At 47.9% G+C, this 24,406-nt stretch overlaps 1 protein-coding gene across 4 annotated transcripts in view; it reads left to right on the top strand.

Annotated features, from left to right (window-relative positions):
- Positions 1–24,406, top strand: part of NUP153 (nucleoporin 153) — a 454,031-nt gene that overhangs the window by 43,671 nt on the left and 385,954 nt on the right. For 2 of the 4 annotated variants that reach the window (XM_078687970.1, XM_078687972.1), the window contains exon 2: positions 23,872–24,103. In XM_078687970.1, coding sequence (XP_078544096.1) covers positions 23,872–24,103 — 232 coding nt within the window. The remainder of the gene's footprint in view (positions 1–23,871; positions 24,104–24,406) is intronic. The other 2 variants (XM_078687971.1, XM_078687973.1) reach the window with 1 other exon arrangement.

Below are 24,406 nucleotides of genomic sequence, written 5' to 3'. Positions count from 1 at the left end.
GATAGTGTGCGTGGGACACGAGCGCGCGGTAGCCAAGTGTAAAGGTGCTCTTCTTCCCTCACACGAGGGAGCCGAAATGCTGCTGTGCTCCTCTGTAGTCCTTGTTTTGCCACTCTTCTCACACAAGAGCCCAGCAGAGCCGCCCGGCTGCTGTGCCTCCTTGGTGCTGCACAGCTATTTGTTTCACACGGGCTCCAACCCTGCTGTGGCTCTTTGTTTTGGCAGGCTCTCTTTCTATATGTATTATTCTCCCTGTCGAAATGTATGGCTGCCCATGCGACTCCCCCCTTTCTTCAGTAAACCATCAGGCGTCAAATGTAATGTTACCAAGAGAAACGGTGTCCATATATTTCGAAACCAGGATAGGCCAGTGGACCACGATCTTGTATTTAGATTGCAGTGTGCTTTATGAGCATGGGTGCTAATCCTATGTCAAGACACGTTTGGGTTTACGTTTTTTTTTTTTTAAAAACATTTTTATTGTTGCTCACACATGGTACACAGGAACGATGAATGATTCTTCAGAGCAGCGTCAACATTCAGCTGCCCGCAATCAAATAGAGCAATATTTTATATTTTACCCCCCCAACTTAAAACTAGTTACTTCAAGGGTCAAAGTTCTCGAACCGCATCAGAAATGGAAAGTAATAAATGGCGTGTCTAGTAGCATCTAACGACAATTTATGCATGCATTGATAAAAACAATCCCGTCTACACTCACAATTCCCAGGGCCTCGTATCTTGCACTGCTTCTGGTCCCCACCCCTCACTCCCTCCCACTACTCCATATCCTCCTCTTCCCCTGAGCTGTCCCCATCTTCCTCTTCAGGCAGAGGCTCACAAATGTCCCCTCTGTAAGTGTTCCAGGGTGTCCAAATTCTGTTCCATTTGCGTGGATTAAGTCTCTGTTGGTACACCGCCCTCTCTGTCACCATAAGCAAGTCCATGTTTCTGCACCACTGCGCCAGTGTCGGTGTCTCCAATGCCCCCCAGTTTCTTGCGATATCCCGCTTTGCCAGCATCACACCAATGACCATCCATCGTTTCGCATGCAGTGACATGTCCGTTGGGCCCCAAACATTCAATAGGCATACCCTAGGGTCAGGCGTGAACGGGTTCTGGAGGGTCTGGCCTATCGTGCGTGTTACACGCCTCCAGTATTCCTGTATATTAGGACAGGTCCATACAGTGTGGAACAGTGTACCCTCCTCCCCACAGTTCCTCAGGCAATATGGGTGGTCTGCCCTGTGGATTTTATACAGTGTCGTGCGGGTGTAGTAGACCCTATGTAATACTTTAAATTGGACCAATCTGAATCGGGTGGAGATACCTGCCTCCCTGGGCGATGCCAGAGCTGCATTCCAGTCCGCCTCATCCAGGTCCCCAACCTCGTCCTCCCAATATTCCTTCAGCTTCCCTAGTGGATCCGGTAGGTTGTTCAGTAGTTTGCGGTAAGTGAGGGAAGTTGCACTTGACTCCATATAGTCCGTAAGCAGTCGGTCCTCTAACGGAGCCGACTCCGGAACTGTCACACTCGGGTCCAAGACAGACATGAGTGCGTGCCTAATTTGTATGTATCTGTACGTTTCAGTCACCCCAAGGTCGTACTGCTCCCTCAGGGTCGCAAAGGGGAGCACGCCCTCTCTTGTCCATAGATCGCCCACCGTGGAGATTCCGATGTTATCCCATTGATCAAACCCTTTGGAGCTGCGCAGGTTACCGAGGGCCTTGGTATCCCACAGCGGTGTGAGTTTAGTGATCACTCCCTCCCACGCCAGCCGCCTCTGAGCTTTGTGCCATATAGAGACAGTGTGTCTGGTAGGTCCCTCCAGCTTCCTCACCATTCCCTTGTTGTAGAGTGGGGCCAGGAGGGTGGTCGTGCCCAGTTGGCGTCTATCCGCCATGTAGGCCGGGTCGTCCTGTGCACTATGGATCCACTGGTTGATCACCTTAAAGTGAGCTGCCCAATAATACAATTCAAGGTTGGGGAGGGCTATCCCCCCACTGTACCAGTCTCCAGTTAATTTCAACTGCGCTACCCTGGCCGGTTTGCCACCCCACAGGAGGCCTGACAGCTGCGCCGACACGTGGCGAAAGAATGATATGGGGACCATCGCCGGCGCATTTTCCAGGACATACAGGAAGCGAGGCAGCGCCATCATCTTAAAGAGCGCTGCCCTACCCAGAAGTGTCAAGGGGAGATTCTTCCAGTGGCGCACGTCTGCCTTCAGCCTGTCCAGTTGGGGCTTAAGGTTCATGTCTAGGAATGTTGCGTGGTCCCTTGTAATTTGAATCCCTAGGTATTTAAAGGAGATGGGTTCTACGAGCAGCTGGCAATCCGTAGGTAAAACCGGAAGGTCGCCCTGCACCATATAAATTATGGACTTGGACCAGTTAAGTTTATAGCCTGAAGCTGCACCGTGTCTCTCGCACAGTGCCAGTAGGACCGGGATATCGTTCGTGAGGTCCGTGAGGTAGACGAGCATGTCGTCGGCATACAGGGAAACCCTATCCTCCCATCCACCTCCCCACTGTACGCCTTTCAGCAGCTGGGTGGTTCTGATAATCGTGGCCAGGGGTTCCAGCACTAAGGCGAATAACAGCGGTGAGAGCGGGCACCCTTGTCTCGTGCCCCTTGCCAGCGGAAGCTCCCTCGAGATATGTCCGTTTACAGTCACCCGTGCCACGGGTTCGGTGTACAGTAACCTGACCCACGATATGAATTTCGAGCCAATACCCATGTGTTCCAGGACCGCAAAGAGATAGCGCCACTCCACCATGTCAAACGCCATTTTGGCATCCAGCGACAGCACCGCTGCCGGCTCCTCCAACTGTGGGGCTCGGGCTAGCACTCCGTGCAGCCGTCGCAAATTCAGCGCCGTGCTCCGGTGTGGCATAAAGCCCGACTGGTCCGGGTGTATCAGGTGCGCCAGATGGGGCAGCAGTCTGGTAGCCAATAGTTTTGCCAAGATTTTACTCTCGGCGTTGAGGAGGGAGATCGGGCGGTATGATCCGCACTCTTCCGGGGGTTTGCCGGGCTTAGGAATTGCGATGATTGTGGCCATGCGCTGATCAGGAGGCAATCGCCCCTGCTCCTGGCACTCCCTGAACATATGGAGCAATGGTGTGGACAGCGTTTCGGACATGAGTTTGTACCATTCTATCGGCACACCATTGGGGCCCAGCGCTTTCCCTGGGTGTAATGCAGCTATAGCCAACTGTATTTCGTCAGCCGTCAGGTCGGAGTCAAGCTCGTCCCGTTGGTCTTGTGGGAGAGTGCGGGTAGGCACCCCTATGAGAGAGCTCTCCGCCATCCCCCTTGTGACCTCGTACTCAGGGGAGTATACGGAGTGAAAATGGTCTGCCAGGAGTTCTACTATGCGCGCCGGACTGGTATGTAACTCACCACTAGGGTCCTTCAGTCGCAGTACGGCCCGCTGCCCTCCCCTTGTCTTCTCCAACCACGCCAGGAGCTTCCCCGCTTTATCTCCTACATCATATACCCTACTCGTTGTTGCTGTCACACTGTCCATCACCCTGCGGCGTAAATGGTCGGTGTGACGCTGCTGGCACAGTCGGAGCGCGTGTTGGGTAACCTCAGTCGGGTGCCCCTCGTGGTCTTGTGTTGCCTTGTGAAGTTGTTCCTCTAGATCTACCAGTTCCTGACGCTGTGTGCGCTTGTGCTGCGCGATTACCGAGATCGCCTGCCCGCGAAGAACCGTCTTGTAGGCCTCCCACAGGGTTGAATGTGACGCCACCGTACCTGCATTTTCGGTGAGGTAAGAGCGCGTACCACTCTTCAGAGCCCTGGCTATGCCCGGTTCCCTGAGGTATCCCGGGTAGATAGGGTAAATTCGTCTATGGGTTCGTTCCTGACTGGACAGAGTCAGTGTCAGCGGGGAGTGATCGGAGACCCTTCGTGGTCTAATCTGAGATTCAGTGAAATTGAGGAGGCCCCCCCCCAACGTAAGGAAATAGTCAATCCGTGATAGGCTGTCGTGAACTGGCGAATAGTATGTGTATTGCCGGTCCGCTGGGTGGAAACGTCTCCATATATCTATTAAACCCTGTGCTTCCATGAAGTCATGCAATCTGGAGGACCCCGGCGTTTGTGTACGCACTGGGTGGTGGTCTAGGGAGTCGCGCGCCACCGCATTGAAATCACCACCCACTATAAGATCTCCGTCTGGAAGGTCTAGCAAAAATTTCCCCAGTTCTGGGAGAGCTACGGTGTGCAGTGCTGGCGGGATGTACACCGAGACCACGTTGAGCGGCTTACCCTCCCACTGCCCATGTATCGCCGCAAAGCGCCCCTGAGTATCAATGCTAACTGATTGGGTTATGAACCTGGACGAGCGATGCATTAATATCCCTGTGCCCCGGGACCCTCTAGTAAACTCAGAGTGGACAACCATGCTGTAGCCTTTCCTATCCAGGGCCCGTGTGGCTTTGCCAGTGAGGTGTGTTTCCTGTAGTAGGACTAGGGCGGGATTCAACCTTTTTATACTCTGTAGGACCAGCCCCCGTTTAATTTTGTCCCCCAGACCCCTCACGTTCCAGGACATAAGGCTCAACGGGGACGCCTGCCCCATATTAGTGCCCCCCCCCATCATGCTTGGGTGAGCGGAAGGATAATTTGTGCGCGCGGAGGACCAGGAAGCCCGAGAAGTGAGCCTGCGCGCTGTGCCGCGACACTACCATTCTACGCTTGTGTGCCCCAGTGTAACTGTCTTGACCCTGTGTATAAACTAAAACCCAAAACCACATCCTACCCCCAACTCCCCCCCTCCCTGCCCCCCTGCTCAACGGACTCAAAACTGCCCGCCCCCCCAACTCAGCAGAGTGCCTGACCCCAACCCAAAACATAGTACTTGCTCGCTGGGGTGAAGGACTCTCCGCAGTCAGCGGCCCCCTTCCTCGGCTGCGGAGGCCCCACCGCCCAGTGTCCAAGGCGGCTCTGCCAGTCGTCGTTGTCGTCAATTCAGCCAGACATTAGCGGTGACTCACTGTTCTCCGTCGGCGATCTCTTCATGAAGGTCAGGCAAAGGGGATCGCACCTCCGCATCCTCGTCGTTGGTGTGTGAGCCCTGTCGGGTTCCAGCATTACGGTGTTTGTTCTGCCTGTTGGAGCGACGGGGGTGGCCCGCCGTCCTCCACCCCTCCAGCCATTCCTGCGCCACCTCCGGGGAATCAAAAAACCAAGTTTTGTTGTCTGCCACGACTCGAAGCTTGGCCGGAAAGAGCATGGAATACGGGATTTCCCTGGCCCTCAGCTCCTTTTTTACCTCGAAAAAGGTTCTCCTCCTCCGTGCAACCTCGGCTGTGTAGTCCGGAAAGAAGGCCAGCGTAGCGTTCTGGATCTTAATAGGGGGCGAGTTCCTTGCCGCCTGCAGGATGGCGTCCCGATCCCTGAAATTGAAGAGCCTCGCTATGATCGGTCTGGGGTTGGCGCCCGTCTTGTGGCGTCCCCCCGGGACCCGGTGCGCCCTTTCCACTGTGAAGAAGGCGGAAAGTCCTTTGGGCTTTAGGGTCTCCTTGATTAGGGTCTCCACATAGAGGTCCATCGCCCTCGTGTCCTCCGATTCCGGCACACCTATTATACGGATGTTGTTCCGCCTCGAGCGTCCTTCCTGATCATCGAGCTTGTCACGCAGTTCTTTATTTTCTTTTGAGATGCGCTCCATACTAATCTGCAGCTCCGATACGTCTTCAACCAAGGATTTGGTCACCACCTCCATAGTATTCACCTTCTCCGTCATCTTATGAAAGTCCGCCCTTATAAGTGTGATTTCGGCCGAGATCGACCCCACCGTAGCTTGCACCTGTGTGAGGGCCCGCATGACGTCGTCTATGGTCGCCTTCTTGCCGCCGGACATGTCAGCAGTCTTGCCTGATTGCGATTTGGCGTCTGGCGAGGGTGAGCCGGACTTTTCGTACGCAAACCGGTCCAGGCGCGACTGCGCCGCCACGTTTTTCGGCCCCCTTCCGGCCATCTCGGCTGCGGGTCTCGCCAAAGGTAAGTGTAGCCGGTGTCCCCTGAGCCGGTTCAACTTTTGGTCGCGTGTTCACCTGGTTCCTCCGGGGTCGCTCCAATCGTCTCCTCCCCGGACAGCCACAGGTCACAGTCCAAGGGCCCACGCTGCAGCCAGAGGTCAGGTGTGTCCCCCAAGAGTCGTTTGTGGCTCTTGCGGCCAGCGGCGACAGCAGGCACGACAGGGTCCCCGTAATCTGGTGATGCCCCTACAATGTCAGTGAGATGAGGGTGCCAGCCGAGATTCAGACCCCTTCGTGGGGCATATGATAGTCCATGTCCACCCTGGAAGAGCGTGTGCTGCTCCCCTCCAATCCCACGTGTGACGCCCTTGTCTTGCGGCCGCCGGACCTACCGCTTGGTACCCCTGGTGTCAATGCGGGGCCCGTGACACCGCCAGGTAATCTGTCCGGATGTAGGGTGGGTGTCCCGCGCGGACGCACCTCCGCTCTCGGAGTCCGCACTGGGAGGAGGCGCAATCAGGTCCAATGGTTCGCCCGAGCTCCCCGCCTCTCCGTGTGCCCCCGGTCAGCGGGGGGGCTCAGGGGCTACAATGCGGTCAATTAGGCAGTGCGAGTCCTTCCGCCGCCTATCCCAGTGCTCCGGTTGCCGCGCTGAGTCTGCAGCGGCTGTGGCAGGGCTCTATGGTGCCTCAAGATGGCGGACACCAGTCCCGATGTCGCCGCACTGAGCGCCGTCCTCTGTCCCCGCCGGCCGTCCGGGTCGTTCTCCTCCTCACCGCACTCAGGCACGCACTCCGGGCTCCCGAACTCCGGTGGCAATGGCTGGACGCTCCGGTTTTTCCTCCGCCGTCGTTGGCCGCGGCCGGGCACTTCCGGTGTTTCCCTGCCCGGGACAGTCCGCTTCCTGCCAGGTCAGCAGCGCAATCTGCTCCCCGGCCCGGATGTTGCACACAGGCCCACACGGGGTACGATCAGAACCGCTCCTCCCGACCTCGGATTGAGGTTCCGCTGGTCTGATACACTGCCGCCCGGTCCTGGGCTTCGTTGCCTTCCCGCCTGGGAAAATCTGTTGAAGGATAACTGGTCGGATAGTACTGGGAGCCGCTTCAGTCACGGAGCTCTCCTTCTAGGCTGCCGCCATCGCCGGCTGCAGGCCACGCCCCTCGGGTTTACGTTTTTTAAATATTTAAAATGTTGTAAAAGGTTCCTTTATTAAGTTTGCATTGCCTGATTAAATTCTGTTCAGGAAGTATTTTATTCACAGTAGCTCATTTCCCCATCCCATTATAATACTTATCACGGCTCAAAAATACAGCTTTAATGATATCACATTCTCTGAGAACTTTTTGGGGATTGCGCCTTAAGCACTATTTTATGGCCTTGCTGCTTTCACATGCATCCTTTCTGCTGCAGATTGCCCTCACAACTTCTGTTGTGAACAACAGAATCTGCACTTACTCTTCCAAGTCACATTACTTGAATGATTTAAGGCAATACATTCAGGTTACATTATAATTTGTAGGTGTTGGTTTCAAATGCTCTTTCTGGCAGCATCTTCCAGTTCTGTGTTAGTAAATATGATTTGAAAAGCTGCAGAGGGTCTTGTCCAGCCATTATGTATTTAACAATTCTATTCAGTTTCAAAAGCTGCTATTTACAATAGTTCGATTTCACTTTTCATTAAAAACAATCTTACTGCGGCTAATACAGATCATGCGTACTCTGCATAATTTTAAGAGGTGTGTACCTATGCTACTTCTCTATGACTGAAGCAAATGTGTGACCCTCCGCAACTATCAATTTTTTATGTATTTTCTTAAAGCATAAGTAAATACAATTAAAAACAGGTGAAACCTATTGATTTCACTGCAGACCGCCATCTGAATTGCCTTTTAAATCTGTATCATCAGTGTTGGATTTGGTGGCTCTTTTACTGCTTCCGGGCAGAGTAAATCAGACCATTTATAAATGGCTACTGCTTATAAACAGTCGCAGTGTTCAACAATTGTATAGCTCTGTAATCCCTAGTTGGTTTTTTTTGCACGTTATTTAATACACTCCCTTTATTACATTACCCACGCTTCTGGCGTTATCCTTTCAATCCACTTTTTGCTGCTGTACTGTCCCTCACATTTTAGCAAATTAAGGCGTTATGTGGGGCTGTTAGGGCAGGACGATGGTAGGTGGTATTGCAAGTTATTTCACCCTTCACCCCCTCTCAACCCATTGTAACCTCCTTCAGCGCTGTGCACCCCTTCACACACTCGCACATAGCTGACGATCACTGCGTGCTCTCAGAGAGGCCAGGTATTGGATGGGCGTACATCAGCCGTGTGATGTGACTACAGGCCAGGTAATGTCCCCCAAGTGACTTGTGTTCCCACTATCTTTCCGCAGCTTGCACCTGTTTAGTCCTCCCATGCACCCAAATGTGCTGCATTATACCGCATAATTTGGCCTCTTTTTTTTATTTTTATTTTTTATACCCAACGCTGCCGCATACTATAGCCCAAGCCATTGTTGCTGCTTATCTATCTTATGCAACTAACAACCATTGACAAACCCAATAGACCTGACTTATTGTCAGTATGCTTCTACTCGTTGTATCATATATCTGGATGCAATGACAGAAACAGCCAAAATACAAGTGGGGCAGCACACTAAGCTAAGCACGAAAAAATTTTTGCACGTTACTTAAGCCACTCCCTTTATTACATTACCCACGCTGCTGGCGTTATCCTTTCAATCCACTTTTTGCTGCTGTACTGTCCCTCACATTTTAGCAAATTAAGGCGGTATGTGGGGCCGTTAGGGCAGGCCGATGGTAGGTGGTATTGCAAGTTATTTTACCCTTCACCCCCTCTCAACCCATTGTAACCTCCTTCAGCGCTGTGCACCCCTTCACACACTCGCACATAGCTGACCATCGCTGCGTGCTCAGCATGCCACCATTTCTACAAAAATAAATACACATTTTTTGGCCTACAATTTGTAGACTTTTGTTGCAATTGGTGTTGCAATATTTAGCAATGCCAATAGCTCAAATTTAATTAATGCGAGACCTATTGCATTGTAAATGCTTGTTTGTGTGTGCTTTTCTACGCCGCTCTGTGTATGCTCTGCTCTAATCGTGATTTGCACCTCAGGAAATTTTCGTAAGTGATACAGAAAAAAACAACTGAAAGGAATTGCAACTGATTTAGTATTAACCCTTTCGCTGCTAGGTTTGGAATGGAATGAAAATGTATTAGAAGCAGTAGTTATTTGCACATCTCTGAAATTGTGGGTACCCATACTAGCACGTGAATTATAGGACATGTTTCTAAGTGACTTCTTAATTTCCACGTTGTCTTGCATTTGGAAGGTAGAACTGCATAGCAAGTCAATAGTTAATTACCGTTGCTTTACACTTCTGTGTTCCCCGAAGTCTCATGATAAAAATGGTACCTCACTGTGACAAGAAAAAGCCCGAAACGCAACGTGGATTCACCACTTTTTTAGAGTGAAAACTGACCTTTTTTTGTAAAGTGCCTAGCTGTGGATTTTAAACCCTATCTCTGCCAGCACCTAAGGAAACTTAGCAAACCTATACATATTTTTAAACTAGACACCCAGGGAAATCCTGGTTGGGGTGACTTGTGTGGCTCTCACCAGGTTCTGTTACCCAGAATCCCTTGCAAACCTCAAAATTTGTATAAAAAACACAATAAAACAAATTTCCCTCCTATTTCTGGGATGGAAAGTTTTGGAATCTGCGTGGATCCACAAACTTCCACCCACCCTGCATTCTACAAAGTCTCCCGATTAAAAAATGGTACCTCACTTGTGTGGGGTAGGCCAAGTGCCCGCGGCAGGTAAGGGCCCAAAACGTATTGTGGAGACCTCAAAATTACCTATCCCACAATGACCTGGTTTTGCTAGGGCTGGGGTGTCGCCTGGGTTTTTGATCACGGGCTCCGTGGACATCTAGGGCATTGGTCTTCAAACTGTGGGGCGCGCCCCCCTGGGGGGGCCCACATCCCTTCAGGGGGGCCCCGCACTTCAGCCCACACTGTTGCTTCCAGGCACGAGACGTGGATCTCAGCCCGGGCTGCTGCAGCTCCAGCTGCTGGGGGCTCGCTGAGTGTGTCAAGAGTCCCAGGTCTTTAAAGGCCAGAGGCAGGACGATTTCGGGGGGGAGAGGGGGCTAATTCTCATGGTCATGGCGATGCAGGGGCTCTAAGAAAGGGTGGAAAACAACAAAGCCTCATTAACGCGTAAATGGTCTTTTAAAAAAAAAAATCTTTTTATTGCAATAACAGTCTCCAGAACATAGCACATCAGTTTACCAACGGGAATTCATTGACCATCATAAATAAAATCACCCACAGTTACATTGCACAGGCTAAGCCCACCACCCTCGATAGACCCTCCCACCAAACAGCAACCCATCAATGCCTACACTTTGTGAACACCATCCGTAAATGGTCTTTTACGGACCTATGAAGTACTCTGGTGTGGCTGGCAGCTCCAAAACTGTCTGTATGTGCCCGGGAAACTGTCTCAGCCGGGGCTGACACACGGCAGGTGGGGGTGGGGGGAGGCATGCTGAAACCTTTTGAGCCCATGGGCGGTGGGGGGGGCTCTATGTGTGAAAAGGTTTAGATGGGGAGGGCTTGGCAGACTAAAGTTTGAAGACCTCTGATCTAGGGAAACCTACCAAGCCCACACATTTCTAAAAACTAGACACAGCAGAGACCAGAGAGATGTGGCTTGCACGGATCCCCCAACGTTTTCCTACCCTGAATCCCCTGCAAACCTCAAATTTAGCTTAAAAAAAAAATCACATTTTTCTCAAATTTCTGTATGGGAAAGTTGTAGGATTACCGGGCTGGCAAATTTCCTACCATCCAGCGTTCCCCCAGGTCTCCAGATAAAAATGATAACTCATGTGTGTGGGTGGGACAAGTACCTGTGACCGGCATGGGCCCAAAACGTATTGTGGAGACATCAAAATGACCAATTACAAAACAACCTGGTTTTGCAAGGGGGGCACCTGCATTTTTGGCCCTAGGCTCGGCGGCTATCTAGGGAAATCTTCCAAACTCACATATTTCTGAAAACTAGACACCCGGGGGGAGTCCAGCGAGGTATGGTTTGCATTAATCCCCCAACGTTTTTTTTTCTACTTAGAATCCCCTGCAAACCTCAAATGTAGCTGAAAATCATTTTCCACACATTTCTGTGTGGAACCACCTTTGGCAACACACCAACTTTGCAGCTGAATTTAAAAGTTGCATACTTGGCAAACAGTTCCACCACAATAGCACATACACTGTGGGTAGAACGATGCACAACAGTTGACCCTCACACTATCAGAAAGAAAGAAATAACAATGACATACACACACATGCAAAAAGTACACCCTGAATTGCTTTGCAGGATCAGAGATTTCATATTTGTCCAACTCTAAACATAACTATGAACAGGCCAGTCTTTGCTGTATGAATAGTGTTCCTAAATTAGCAGGCCCATAGCTAAACTGGAGATTGCCTCTCTGGGCTTTTCCCAGTGCTATGAAGGCTAGGAGGCTGCTTTCAGAGCAGGACGAGTGTCCATGATCCAACCTTGAAAGCTTTCATTTTAATCTACCACAAAGGAACTGGAGTAAATGTATGGAAAGTGTTTTTCCTTTAACACATGACTAATCCCACCAACCAACGATACCACTGGATTTACTAACATTCAGTTCCGGAGCATCGTGCTACTCCTTGTAAAGCGCTTGAGCTGCTCGTCAGGGGTAGTATGCAGCATATAATGCAATTACCATGGCCCCATTCTGCTAGCAGTGTCTTGCAGCATGGGGCTGGTCTGAACAAATGAGAGAATTCAGCATTGGCTGTTGCTTCGGTCTTGGCTGTGTGCGCTGGTAGGGGCGGTAAAACCGCAAGGCTAATCGGGAGAAGGACAAAGCTGCTAAGCCCCTACTCCACGTGGCGATCCCCTCAAACGAAGTCACCCTGCAGCACTGTCTACCCTTGTTTACAGCACCTGCTGCCAGGTGAGCTTACTAGACGCTACAGGGTATCGCGTCTGCGTGTGAAAGGTGAGGTCGAGGTTCTGCAAACATAACGAGGCACCCCTTCTGTCGCAAACAGGGCTGGAAGCAGACTGAATCACATAAATCGAGGGCAAATTACCCAGACTTTTTAATAGGCACAAGGAAAGATCGAAAACGCATTTAAACGTGTTTTCTGTATTGCATATTGCGCATCAGTTTTTAAATAATTCTAATGTATTTGTTGCAGATAAAAAAATCAACAGTCAAAGGAGAATGGTAACGTGAACTCGGAATGTCGCACCTTCTTAGCTATTATAGTAAATTTGCAGTTTGTCACCGAGGGCCCCCACTGTGTTTGTTTTAGCGCTGGTCGACGTACGTAGAAGTGGAGAGCAAGAAGGTGGGGGAGGGCAACATCTCAGTCTCGCAGTGTTTAACCCCTCCCCTGCTGGTGACGGACCCACTCCGTCATCAGCTGCGGTCGCGCTGTGCTGATGACTGAGCGGTTCCGTCACGGCCCGCTCGGCACGCCGGCGCGGATTCCGCGCCTGCGCTGAGCGTTCTATTGAGCGGGCGGGGCCGTGACGGAACCGCTCCGTCATGAGCACAGCGCAACCACAGCTGGTGACGGAGCGGTTCCGTCACCAGCATGCGCCCGCCGCACGGCCGCCCCGCCCCCTTACACTGCGGCGGAATAGCCGCTGCAGTGAAGGGGTTAAGAGCATTTTTAGGCGCGACCTAAAGAAAGCTTCGTGAAGCACGTGCATGCTTTTTCAAAATATACAAAAATGCTTTCAAAGCAAGCAGACACGTTTTGGGATACGCGATTACATTTGGTTTGTTTTTGATTAGTAGTAAGTTGTAGTAAAAAGTTACAGCTATTGGTATTATAAATGATAATGTTTTTTACTATGTTATTTTGTTTGCAGTGGGAGAAGTGTTTTTGAGCTTATAAACATCGCTCTCTCCTTGGGCAAAGCATAGAGTACCACTGTGATTGTATGTGTTCAATGTAAAGCATCACGGTCGGGGTTTAGCTGAAACCTAACGAGTTAGCTATTGGCACCGCCCTGAATGGCAAGATTTTCCCATTGTTGGATGAGCGAAGTTGTCTGTGTCAATACTGGGGGCACCACACATGGGCTGACTGGGTGAGCTGGTGAGACAGCACTGCCTGGAGGCGCACTTTATGAACATAGAGGTGGGGGCGGCAGACTGGGGCTGTGGAGGTCCCTTGAAATCAAGGTGTCCTGCATTCATGCCAGCAGCTGTGGGGTGGATTCACCCAGAATATTATTGTTTAACATGACCTTTCCAGACCAACAAGAGTGTCACTGTCCTGCACAATGTGGTTTTGTTTTGAAAGTCCAGCCACTAAACACAAGCATTGAAAATGCAACCGGTCTCGCCTTTGATTAAGTTAAAGCCATTTGCTTTCCTAATGGTATTCTATAGCAAAGCAAATGGCTTTAACTTAATCAAAGGCGAGACCTATTGCATTTTTAATGGGAGTGCCTCAGCGGTGACATGGATACGTTTAAATCTAGGTCGTCTTAGTTGGTCAACTAAGGTGCCCCAAAGTCAGGTGTGACACCTTATTCCAGCCCCATTTCTTCTCCAGCAGCATGCTGCGAGTATGACACACTTTCAGCTGTATAGAGAAAACTACAAGTTCCAAAATGCTGTTTGCTAATAGCCAATAATGGCCGGCGGTGTTACATGGGACTTCTTGGAGCCTCATGTTGTGACAGATATTATTAAAAACACCACCCATATTTGGTAAGATCTGGGAGTCCCCTGTCCTCCCCTGGTTCTCCAAAACATTACGTGTGAGCACAACACATGCCTGTCAGCTATTACCCAATTGGAAACCAAAACCGAATATTATACGACAAACCTATCTGGCACAAAGAAAAGCATTAATCCAACTGAAAAAATGTTAAGTCCATTCTCCTTAAACATGTTGACGAAGGCGATGCAATAGTGATTTGAAACAGGGAAGACTATTTCACGCAAGGTCACCCACAAGTCTATGACCAGGAATACTATTGAAAGATTCCATATGACTGCACTGGAGAAATCAGAGAAGATCTTTTCAGAATACTCCAGAAGGGGTTGAAGGATGGTTCAATTAGTGCAAAATAATTTCAGTCCTGAAAAATAAAACCTCACAAATTCCTGTCCTGTATCTCTTACCAAAAATCCACAAATATATTTTGACTCCCACCAGGAGTACAGATAGTCTTCTGATGCAATTCTCTTCTGGAGCCCACATCGAAATACACAGATACTTTCCTACGTCCATTTTTCTCAACAGTTAGGTCCTATATTCAAGATACAATGGACATTTTTTTTTTTTTTAAAGGGGGACAGTCTATCATTTGACCTTGATACACAATGGTTAGTAAAATTAGATAGTGTCACGGTACAAAAATACATCAGAAGAAGCAGCACAGGATGCAAATGAGATATACCTAGAACAGTTTCATCTTATCCCTTGCAAGATTTGCATTAAGAAGAAATTATTTCTGTTTAAGGATTCATTTTTCCTACAAGTTAAAGGCACTGTGATGGGTTGTTCTTCTACTCTGGAGATGGCAATCCTCTTCATGGCATAATTTGAGGAAAGAAATGCATACGAAAATAACCTTCTCTGCAAACCTAACCGTTTGGCTAAGGTACATCAATGATATCTTCTGCATATGGACTAGAGGTGAATCAGACTAGGATTACTTTTCACAGTGGCTAAACAACCAAACACCAGACATGAAGGTTAAACATTCATAAACTTTTTGGACACTGAAGTAACAGAATCTGGACCCACTTTGTACATGTCGTTATATAAGAAACCGATGGACAAGAGTAGAGCCTTGAATTACTCGAGTTTTCACCAAAGCAGCATATGTGACAATCTCCTGTATGGACAGTTCTTGCAAATTCAGCACAACTTTACTAATAAAGAAGACTGCTTCCACCATGCTAATGCACTATATGAAAAAAACGGAAGATTGTGTAACCAAAGAAAAAACGAAACAAAAATTCGCTGGTTCGCTCCATTTGACTCGCTCCTTCAACAACAAAAAAAGTCAGAAGCTGGCACAATAATCTGTGTAGCAACCAAGTTAATTAACAACAAGTTTAAAACAATCTTTTGCCAAAATGAGCACATTCTTTGTATCAAACCATGAGTGCAAACCAGAGAAACCCTTATTTGCCCTGAAAAAGAATCCCAGTGATTGGTAACCAATTGAAACATGCTCACATACCAGTGGAATAAGCACTTAAAAGGATATTGAGAGGTCAGTGGGTTCTAACACCGCTGCAAGGACACCACATATGTGGGACCTGTTCTGTGTGCGATTAAACCTTTGAACTCAATATAATAATACGGCCCCATACACCATGGTCAAACTGAAAATGAAAAATGTTGTGTCCGGGTTTTATGTCCCATAAATAAAGTATGCATTGGCATGACTAACCAGGAAGTTCACCTACGGGTAATCCAAAACAAATCCCCTTTCCGAGGGAAAAAATGACAGCTCTACTTGTAGACCATTTCACAATTTATAACCATGAATTACACGATTTAAAGAGAAAGTACTTTAAGACATCACCCCCCCAATCCAAGGGGTGGGAATATGGAGGCATTACTGTATTAAAAAAAAGGCTAAATACTTAGCTTCAATGCGGATATTACTGGATTAAATGAGCTATCTGAACCGCAAATCTTACTGAGATAGTTGCCCGTGTTAAATTGCGATACACGGCTGCTGCTTTCCAGCAGTGCCGATCCAAATTATGAACTACATTGATTACCCCACGACACTGAGAAGCGCCGCCAGACGAAACCCTGGACCTCCGACTCACCCTTCACTAAGGTAAAAGGCAGCAATCGATATCCCTGCAAAGACACAAGCACGTCGTTTTCAGGCCTCCCACACAATGTTTGAGCGCTTCCAGTGCATTCCTGCTGAGAGGTGCCGCGGCGCCACGCCACCGAGTAATGCGCATAAAGACTCATGAAGCTTAGCCAACACTAACTTTCCTCTAATAGCAGGGTACTCATGCTAATCATAAATCATTTCTTCCCTTAACTATCGACATGTGCTCCTACTAAAAACAAGCTGATCGCAGCTAAAGGACAAAAGTGGATGCATGCTTGTTTTTGCAGTCCGTTCCCCCAACGCACAAGCAGGCATCCACTTCTGTCAGGACAGCTGATCGCAGAAAAAAGAAGTGGATGCCCGCTTGTACCTGTGGGGGACTGAAATAGCAACAAAATGCCGATTCGCGTGTGGTTTTTTTTGGCAACAAAATGCTGTGGGACTGTCCACGGACACGCGCATGCTGTTTGCAATGGACAAATGGCGAGAGCAGCCATCTTTGTCCATTGCAGAAGCGTGCATGAGAGCCCTTGCAGAATTGATTCCAAAAGGTGCTCTCCTGGCGAGAGCAGCGCTTGCGCTGCTTTCTCCGGGCGAGACCTAAAAACTTGTGACATATTTCCTTCAGGGAACCTCCAGGTTTGTGAGCTAGGTTAGTGTTAAGAAGAGTATGTGATTTTTAATAACTCACTAATTATTTTGCTGCTCGCAATTTTGTCTAGGATGCGAGAGACTGTTAAATGGCAGAATTTTATATAAAAGGCATTTTTATGCATATGCACGACAGCTACTGTCGGTTCCCAACATATATATCGCTGCCTAGTGTCAATCAACAAGCCCTTCTTAAACCAGCAAACATTCTCCTGCTTACCGCGTATGCTATAGTGTGATCAGCATGTTCTCTGCAGTAATGCACTTTCTTCATAGAGCCATTTGTTATGTATTGAAAGTGGCCGTGCTTGTTAGTTTGCCCTCCTGTGTACAGAGGAGAGAGACAAAGATTATCTATACAAATTACTGTGTTAAAAATAAGGTTGTCTGGAGTAGCCAGGTCTTGGAAAAGATGGCCGCTACTTATAGAAGAGAAATGAAAATACCGGATAGTGGTTTATGGAGGAAAGCGGCACCATTCACAATTAAAGGCCTAATGTGAAAACGGTGCCATTAACAAATAAAGGCACAAGGCTATGCTGTATGGTAGAGCGCGGTGCTCACCTCTGCCGCTCCTTACATTTCGATTGAAAGTGGCATAGTGGAGAAGAAATGGAGAAAGATGCACTGCTATGCCACTTGTTAAATTTAAAGTGAAAGCTGCACCTTGCAAAAACCGCTATGCTGTGTATTAAGCGTGTTGTGATGAAAGAAAACTAGCAGCAGCAAGCCACCAAAGTAGGCGAGACCTAATAAAAGTGCCCCCAGAGTACCATAAATAACATGACAGTAAGAATACATGTAGCAGGGGAAATCCTCATGGTAGGGACTACATGGGCCTATTCATGAATCAAAAGCCAGCTTTTCTAAAGTACAGTAAGAGAAGCCAATTGAAAAGATTGGTGGAAAATCGACAGAGCTTAAAGTCCCTACCTGAATACAGCAAGTCTTTAAGAGACCGCGCCGTCAGACAAGACTAAAAAGTGCTATGACACGACCAGCGCTGGATGCTTCATAGTGTTTTTTTTTTTTTTTTTTTTACCATTCCGTTTCATCCAACTGTTGTCCGTTCCCTCCAAGCATCCCTCCTGTTAGTTCCCTAGTTAGCGGTTTCCCACCGCCACCATATAAAAAAAGAAAGCATTTTAATGCGACCAGTGGTGACAGTGCTTGTTTTTTTATCTGTATATCAGCTTCGCTCACTGAGCTCGTACCCATCGTTTACATAAATTCGCCATAGCTTTTTTTTTTTTTCCAAGGTAGGTGCCAGGGTCTCTAAACTGCTTTTTAGGTCGAGCAGACGGAGTGTCTGCTCGACAACTATTGTTGCCCGTTAATGGGAATGTGGACACCGATGTGGACGAGCGTTTCCTTCGCGGTTTTCACCGCGGGAGCGCGCGTCTCACCCGCGCCTGCGCAGAGTAAGTCAGCCATTTTTTTTAATTTTTTTTTTTTACCAGCCCCGAACCGAATCAGGTATCAAAGCGCTTTACATATAGGCAGCCCCCACCCCTCTGCATGCGCACACACAGGCGAGCGCATGCACACGCAGGCACACGGCAGACACTCGCTCACACACACCCCCCTCCCCCACAGTCACACACACGCACTCCAGACACATACACACACGCACGCACACACACATACACAGCCCGCCCCCCCCCGCACTCGCGCGCGCACACATGCTTCCCCCCCTCCCCCCCCCCCCCCCCCCCCCCCCCGGCTCAGCAACCCACTCACCGGCTTCATTCCTGCGGCGGCTCTCCTCAGCTGCAGGGCCCGGCAGCAGGACTCTTCTTCGGCACCCGCAGGGTAGGCTCCTGCCAGCTCCAGTGCTTGAAACGCGGCTCCGGCTCCTGCCAGCTCCGGTGCTTGAAACGCGGCTCCCATCGCGGCTCTTCCGTTGGAGGCGGGGTAGGCTCCCGCCCTCCTACTTCCTGTTTCCTGTTGTCGCGCCGGCCTGCCTGACTTCCTGGTTCCTGGGAGCTGCCCCGCAGACCAAATACGATATCGCAAATACTATAGAAGGTAGGGCTCCCGCGTGATTTTAATGAATTGCAGACCTGTAAGCCAGAGATACTCGTGTCTGCTCTTGCAGGCGCAAAACATACTCGGGGAGCTATTTATAGCACAGGGTCGAGTTACGGCCACCCCCACGGTGCCACCTCTGGCCCTCTGCGTTTGGAAAAGCCTCCGAACGCGGCCCGCTGGAAGCCGGTCCGCAGACTGGGCGTCCAAAAGCCATGTCCTTTGTACCCTATTATTTCATATTGGCGTTTGTGCACTTCTAACTGCTACATTTGTTGTGAAAAATAAGTGAACTGACGTATGGCGAGGTGAATTGATTTGTCCAAGATCACATGATTAACAGAGGTGAAGCCAGAATTAGAAGTCCAGTTTCATGGTTCAACAATCGATGTAAACTCTAGACCCCCGACTCCTCCTCAGTGGAGTCGCTGCAGATCAGAGAGAAGCCTCGGATCACGAGCACTCCGCGTGGAGCTGCGGCCGCCGGTCGAGGGCAGCGAGCAGCGGGCAGCGGTCCCGGAAGGGAGCAGGTGACTCGGTGCCCTGCGCAGGCCCGATCCGTATCGGGTCAAGTGGGTGCGAGTAACTGGAGCTGGGGAGCCAGGCAGGTATATTTAAAACTCTGAACGGGGGAGGGTAAGGAGATCACCCGATCCATTTATTATGAGGGGGTGGAGAGGGCCGTCTAAACGCGCACACCGTGCACGAGGGCGGGGCGTCGAGAGCAGCTGACAGACCTGAATCTGACCCGAGTGCTGACTTCAGGGACCCGGTTTAACCCCTGATCAAAACACACTACATACTAAGTGTCACAGCACCTGCGACCCAGCAATGCACCCTCGGACCCAAAGCCTGGTAAATCGGGGTCTATACTATTGAATCAGCCCTGACGACGCAAAATGATGGGGCCCCTGCATGACGTGGGGAGGGCACCCTAGGCCGCAGAAGTCTGTATTATTCCCCGCCCTACGCCGGATTCGAAGTTCTGGAGTCAATAGCCCTCGGCAGTTCTAGTATGCAAGGAGGGGTGAGTGCCAGGATCAAATTGGAATCGGAAGGAAGGGTAGATAATCTGTTCATGGTGTTTGAGATGTGCTCAAAGGGAGGCATTGATGATTCTCTTTCCATATGTGACAGCACTATAGAAACTAGTTGGTATTCCAGTCCACCACAAAAATGCCTGATGCAGCTTAGCTCTACTGTATTATATTGCAGTTCCGGTTTTATGCCTGTTATAGCCCAAAACTGTAGTTTGTTGTTGTTGTTGTTTCCTGTAGTCGATTTAAGCAAGCCAGGTTGAATTTTTTTTCTAGTTGTCCAATGTCTGTAATTCTCAGACCAGAGTATTCATAGTTGTAAGTAGACAGTGACTTCACAGCATACCAACTAGAACAGTAGCGTGCTACTCGCCAGAAAAGCTCTTCAACACCCCATGAGGGGTACAAGCGCTATATAAATACAAAACTTTTTTTCCTCTTCTATCCTTCCGCTATCCTTCCAAATCCAAATAACTGACTAACCTATCCACCACTTTAATATTTCACTATACTAATTCAACACTAATCCTTTATGGGTCTTGGAGTAGCGTGCTACTCGCAAGAAAAGCTCTTCAACACCCCATGAGGGGTACAAGCGCTATATAAATATAAACCTTTTTTTTCCTCTTCTAACCTTCCGCTATCCTTCCAAATCCAAATAACCGACTAACCTATCCACCACTTTAATTACTTTCATATTTCACTATACTAATTCAACACTATACTAATTCAACACTAATCCTTTATGGGTCTCGGAGTAGCGTGCTACTCGCCAAAAAAAGCACTTAGACGCCTCGTCTGGGGTAGTAAGCGCTATATCATTACAATACATGAGTGAAACCCTACACGTGGCCATTGAGAGGTTTTAAATACTTGCTTTACATCCTAAAGATGGATTGCGGTCTGACAGGCCCAGTGCACGGAACCTCACCAGAGCAGTCAGCATACAGCCAAGGGGAGGTTTTGAGCACAGAATGCCTAGCCCAGGCCAAACTAATGATTGAAGTGTTAAGAACAGTCCTTAAGCACACAGTCCTCAAATCAGATGACTGCCTCTCTGTGGCACAAGTAGCAGGGAAACGGGCTACCATCCCATACAGCTCCTACTGAGGACTTGGGGAATGGAGGTGTGCATGAGATTGGACTGCGGGTTAGGGGCGTACCTGCCTACCAGGGTGCCATTACCTGCATCAGTATAACACTTCTGCCCAGCCCTATTTCTTTCAGTCATTCATCACCCACTTGACTTAAACCTCATTCCGTCTCTAGTTTACTTCTCAGCCCCAACCCATGTCTTCAACATCTTCTCAGGACCAGCTATCAACATGATCACTCTGCCCTGTGAGATGCTAGAGAAGGCATTGATCAGCAAAATCCTTCCTCGGTATCTTTATCATGTACCCTCCTGGTCCCTCTTCCACTCTCCCTTCTCTACTTCAGCGCTTTGAGGAAAACTTCGGGAAGGATTAGGAACTATACAACGAGGGACTATCAGATACATAATATCAATGAAGAAACTTCTACACACAGGACATATATAGCAAAAAACGGTCACAACCAATCTATGCAATATTGCCTTCCTCCTGAAGGCAGTATATGGAGGTACAGGTTGTAACGTGTTTTGAAATTACAGAAGAGCGACGTGAGGGCTGTATAATAAATACATTATCAGGCTATCTATATATCTATATCTATATCTATATCTATATCTATATCTATATCTATATCTATATCTATATATATATATATACCCCTGTCATACAGTATAAGGATATTCCAAGTCCCTGGAAGTTTCGTAACCATATAGAGGAACGAGGTCAGAGGTAAAGGTCATTGCCTTGAGACCCTCACAGGTGAGTAGCTGCGCTTTACCAACGCCGATTGATACAGTCCAGGAACACCATTTATTATTAGATATATTTTTGACTTAGCACGGGGGAGTGGAGGCAGGAGCAGTGGTAAATACTTCATTAAAAAAATAAAAATGCCATAGACCTCCCTCCTCTTCCCTTGCAATCCCCATAGGAACAGTCTCATGTGTAATTTGTGGGCCCACAGGCACGATATACTGTTTCCTCTTCCTGGTCTTATGTGCATCTTGAACTTTGCTTGCCTTTGTTAGTGGTGTGGCGATGTCTGCATACAGCTCTTAGTTTGTATTCTTATATTTTGTATACAAACAGTTCCCATTGATATTTCCAATGTCGCTATCTCTGTGATATTTTGTAGTCAAGTGGATTATGCCAGGCCTCTGCCTGATTGATACTGTAAAATCTCAATAAAATAGGTTTAAGAAAACAAAAATGCACTGCAAGCCAAATCATGTGAAGAACATCCCAATCAAATATAGAGGTTTTTAATTAACCTATAGCACAATGTACATTTTTGTTTTATAAAAGGAGTTGAACTTCACTGCGATATCGTGCTTGAGGTAGGTTTTATTAATTGCAATGTTCAGAATAACCTCTCCCCCTCTTTGAGTAGGATAAGTCAAACTGTGACAACATGAAATATTTGAGAATGCAGGCTTCCTCTCTGTGGAGCCTAGCTGTGACAAGTTAAGCGCACACACATTCAATGGTGTCACAGGTGGAATGTCTTAACTCCCCTTTAAAGAAAAGCGGAGGGAGGAGGGAAATTCTTTTGCAGCTTGCCTGCCACAGTCGTATTCCATTTAATCAAGCCAGACAAGTATTACCCACATAGTTATATCTTCAGAGGCAGAGTTTCGGTAGCTAAGGGTTGTCCACAGAGGAAGCAGATTTTGTTTTGCGGAGAATTTTTGCAGCGTTTGACAAATGTGTATGAAAGGAGAAGGAGAGAGGGGGGGGGGAAACCAAGCATTTGCAATGCAATAGGTCTCGAAATTGCGAAATTTTGAGCTATTGGTACTGTAAATGACAATACCTTTTATATGTTTAAACAAGCATTTGCAATGCAATAGGTCTCGCATTTACAAGAGTTGGAGCTATTTGCATTGTGTAAATGACAATGCCTTTTGTTAATTTGTTTTTAAAACCTGCAATCGGTGCATAAACACGCACTTTGAACATATAGTCTTTGCTTTCGAAAAGTAAGGCTAGCAGTAAAAGAGACCGTCGGCCTTGCTTCTCATAAGCATGGACTAGAAGTACAAAGTGCTTTTTTACGCACAGCTTGCAGGTTTTCAAACGCATAAATAAAAGGCATTGTCATTTACAATGCCAATAGCTCAAACTTTCGCAAATGCGAGACCTATTGCATTGCAAATGCTTGTTTTCCTGGGCAGCGGTTATATACTTCAACTACAGCCAGTGTGAAGTGTTGGGAGTTAATTAGAGCCCATGCTACGTTGACTATGCCTCTGAAGGCAAATAACGGAAAAATACCATACTGCGCTGTTGTAGCTTTGTTGCCAGTGACTATGTATGATGCCAAATTTCATGTTACGCAAGAAAGAAACAAAGTGAAGCTGTGCCAAGGAGCACTGACTGCTTAGAAAAAAAGAACCACTAAATAAAGCGGACCGTTTCCCTGCTCTGTCTGATTGGAAACTCATCCGATTTTTTTTTTTATGAATGTATGGTAACGCACCCCACTTTTGTTCTGTGTTGCTTCTTCCCTCCAACCACTGCCACCCACACCCACCATAAGAAAGGCGGAGATGAGAGGAACAGATTATTCATGCTGTCCTCTCCTTGTGCTAAATAATTGATTTTCAGGTTTATATTTTTTAACCTACCACACTTTCCTAAAGTTGTCTTTAGATAGACTATCGTGTGCTACTAGCTGTATAACTGGGAGCCGTTGGTCTCAAATATCACTTTAACTTCGGATTTGCTATTGTTACTTTGATTTTCGGTGATCCACGCTAATTTTCATATTTTTCTCCATGTATTTAAAACGTGTCCCTTTCAAAAATTAACTCTGAGCTTTCCAAGAAATAATAATAAAACTTGAGAACCACCATTTTATAGATTGCCTCTCACCACATTCAAGATTTGACAATAGCAATGTAATATTTGTATGGTGAGAGTCCATGTTAAGTGAGTGGCGTGAAAGTTCTACCACTGCACTAGGGCGATGACAGCCACTACTGATCTCCTTGTTTTGAAATGTCTGTAGCAGGAATATAAATGTATTACTTCATCAAAGCTCCACAAATATTCACTTGTTTTTGGATAATCGTGATGGGTTTTGGGGGATTGTATTTTATTTCTTTAAACTGGCTAAGTTAATTAGATCTTCTCTTTGAAAGCAGGGTATTATCGGCCGAGTTACAGATTCGGTGAAAAGTATTGTACCCGTGTGGCTGCAGAAGTATTTTAACAAGAGCGATGACTCCACTACGAATGTATCCGAAACCAGGGGCCAGAGAGAGAGACCAGAAACGAATCAAGAAAATGATAATCATGCCTATGGCCATGAGGAAACTCCCCCACTGCGCGATGGCAGGGATACTCCTGAGCCAGTATCCCGGCACATGGATGGTGAGTACAGAGTTTTTTTTTTTTTACCAGAGATACAGTTTTATGTTCACAGTAAGTTTTTGGGCATCTGTTTATAACATTGTGTTCCACCTGCCATGAGACTCGAATGCCAATTGTGTGCGGCGCGTTTTTTGCTGTACCAGTATTCATGCTTGGCTCATTCATCCTGCTCGACTGCCTATCCCCGCCTTTCACTGTCTACCACCTATGTCTTCATGTAATAAAACCGGTATACACCATATTTGGAAAGGTGTTTATGTAATTAGGAATGAGATCCACCATGTTTGTTTTCCTTTCATCAGA

Source organism: Lissotriton helveticus, chromosome 4_1 (genome assembly GCF_964261635.1).
Source record: "Lissotriton helveticus chromosome 4_1, aLisHel1.1, whole genome shotgun sequence".
NCBI lineage: Eukaryota > Metazoa > Chordata > Amphibia > Caudata > Salamandridae > Lissotriton > Lissotriton helveticus.
This window is presented reverse-complemented; position numbering and strand designations above follow the sequence as displayed.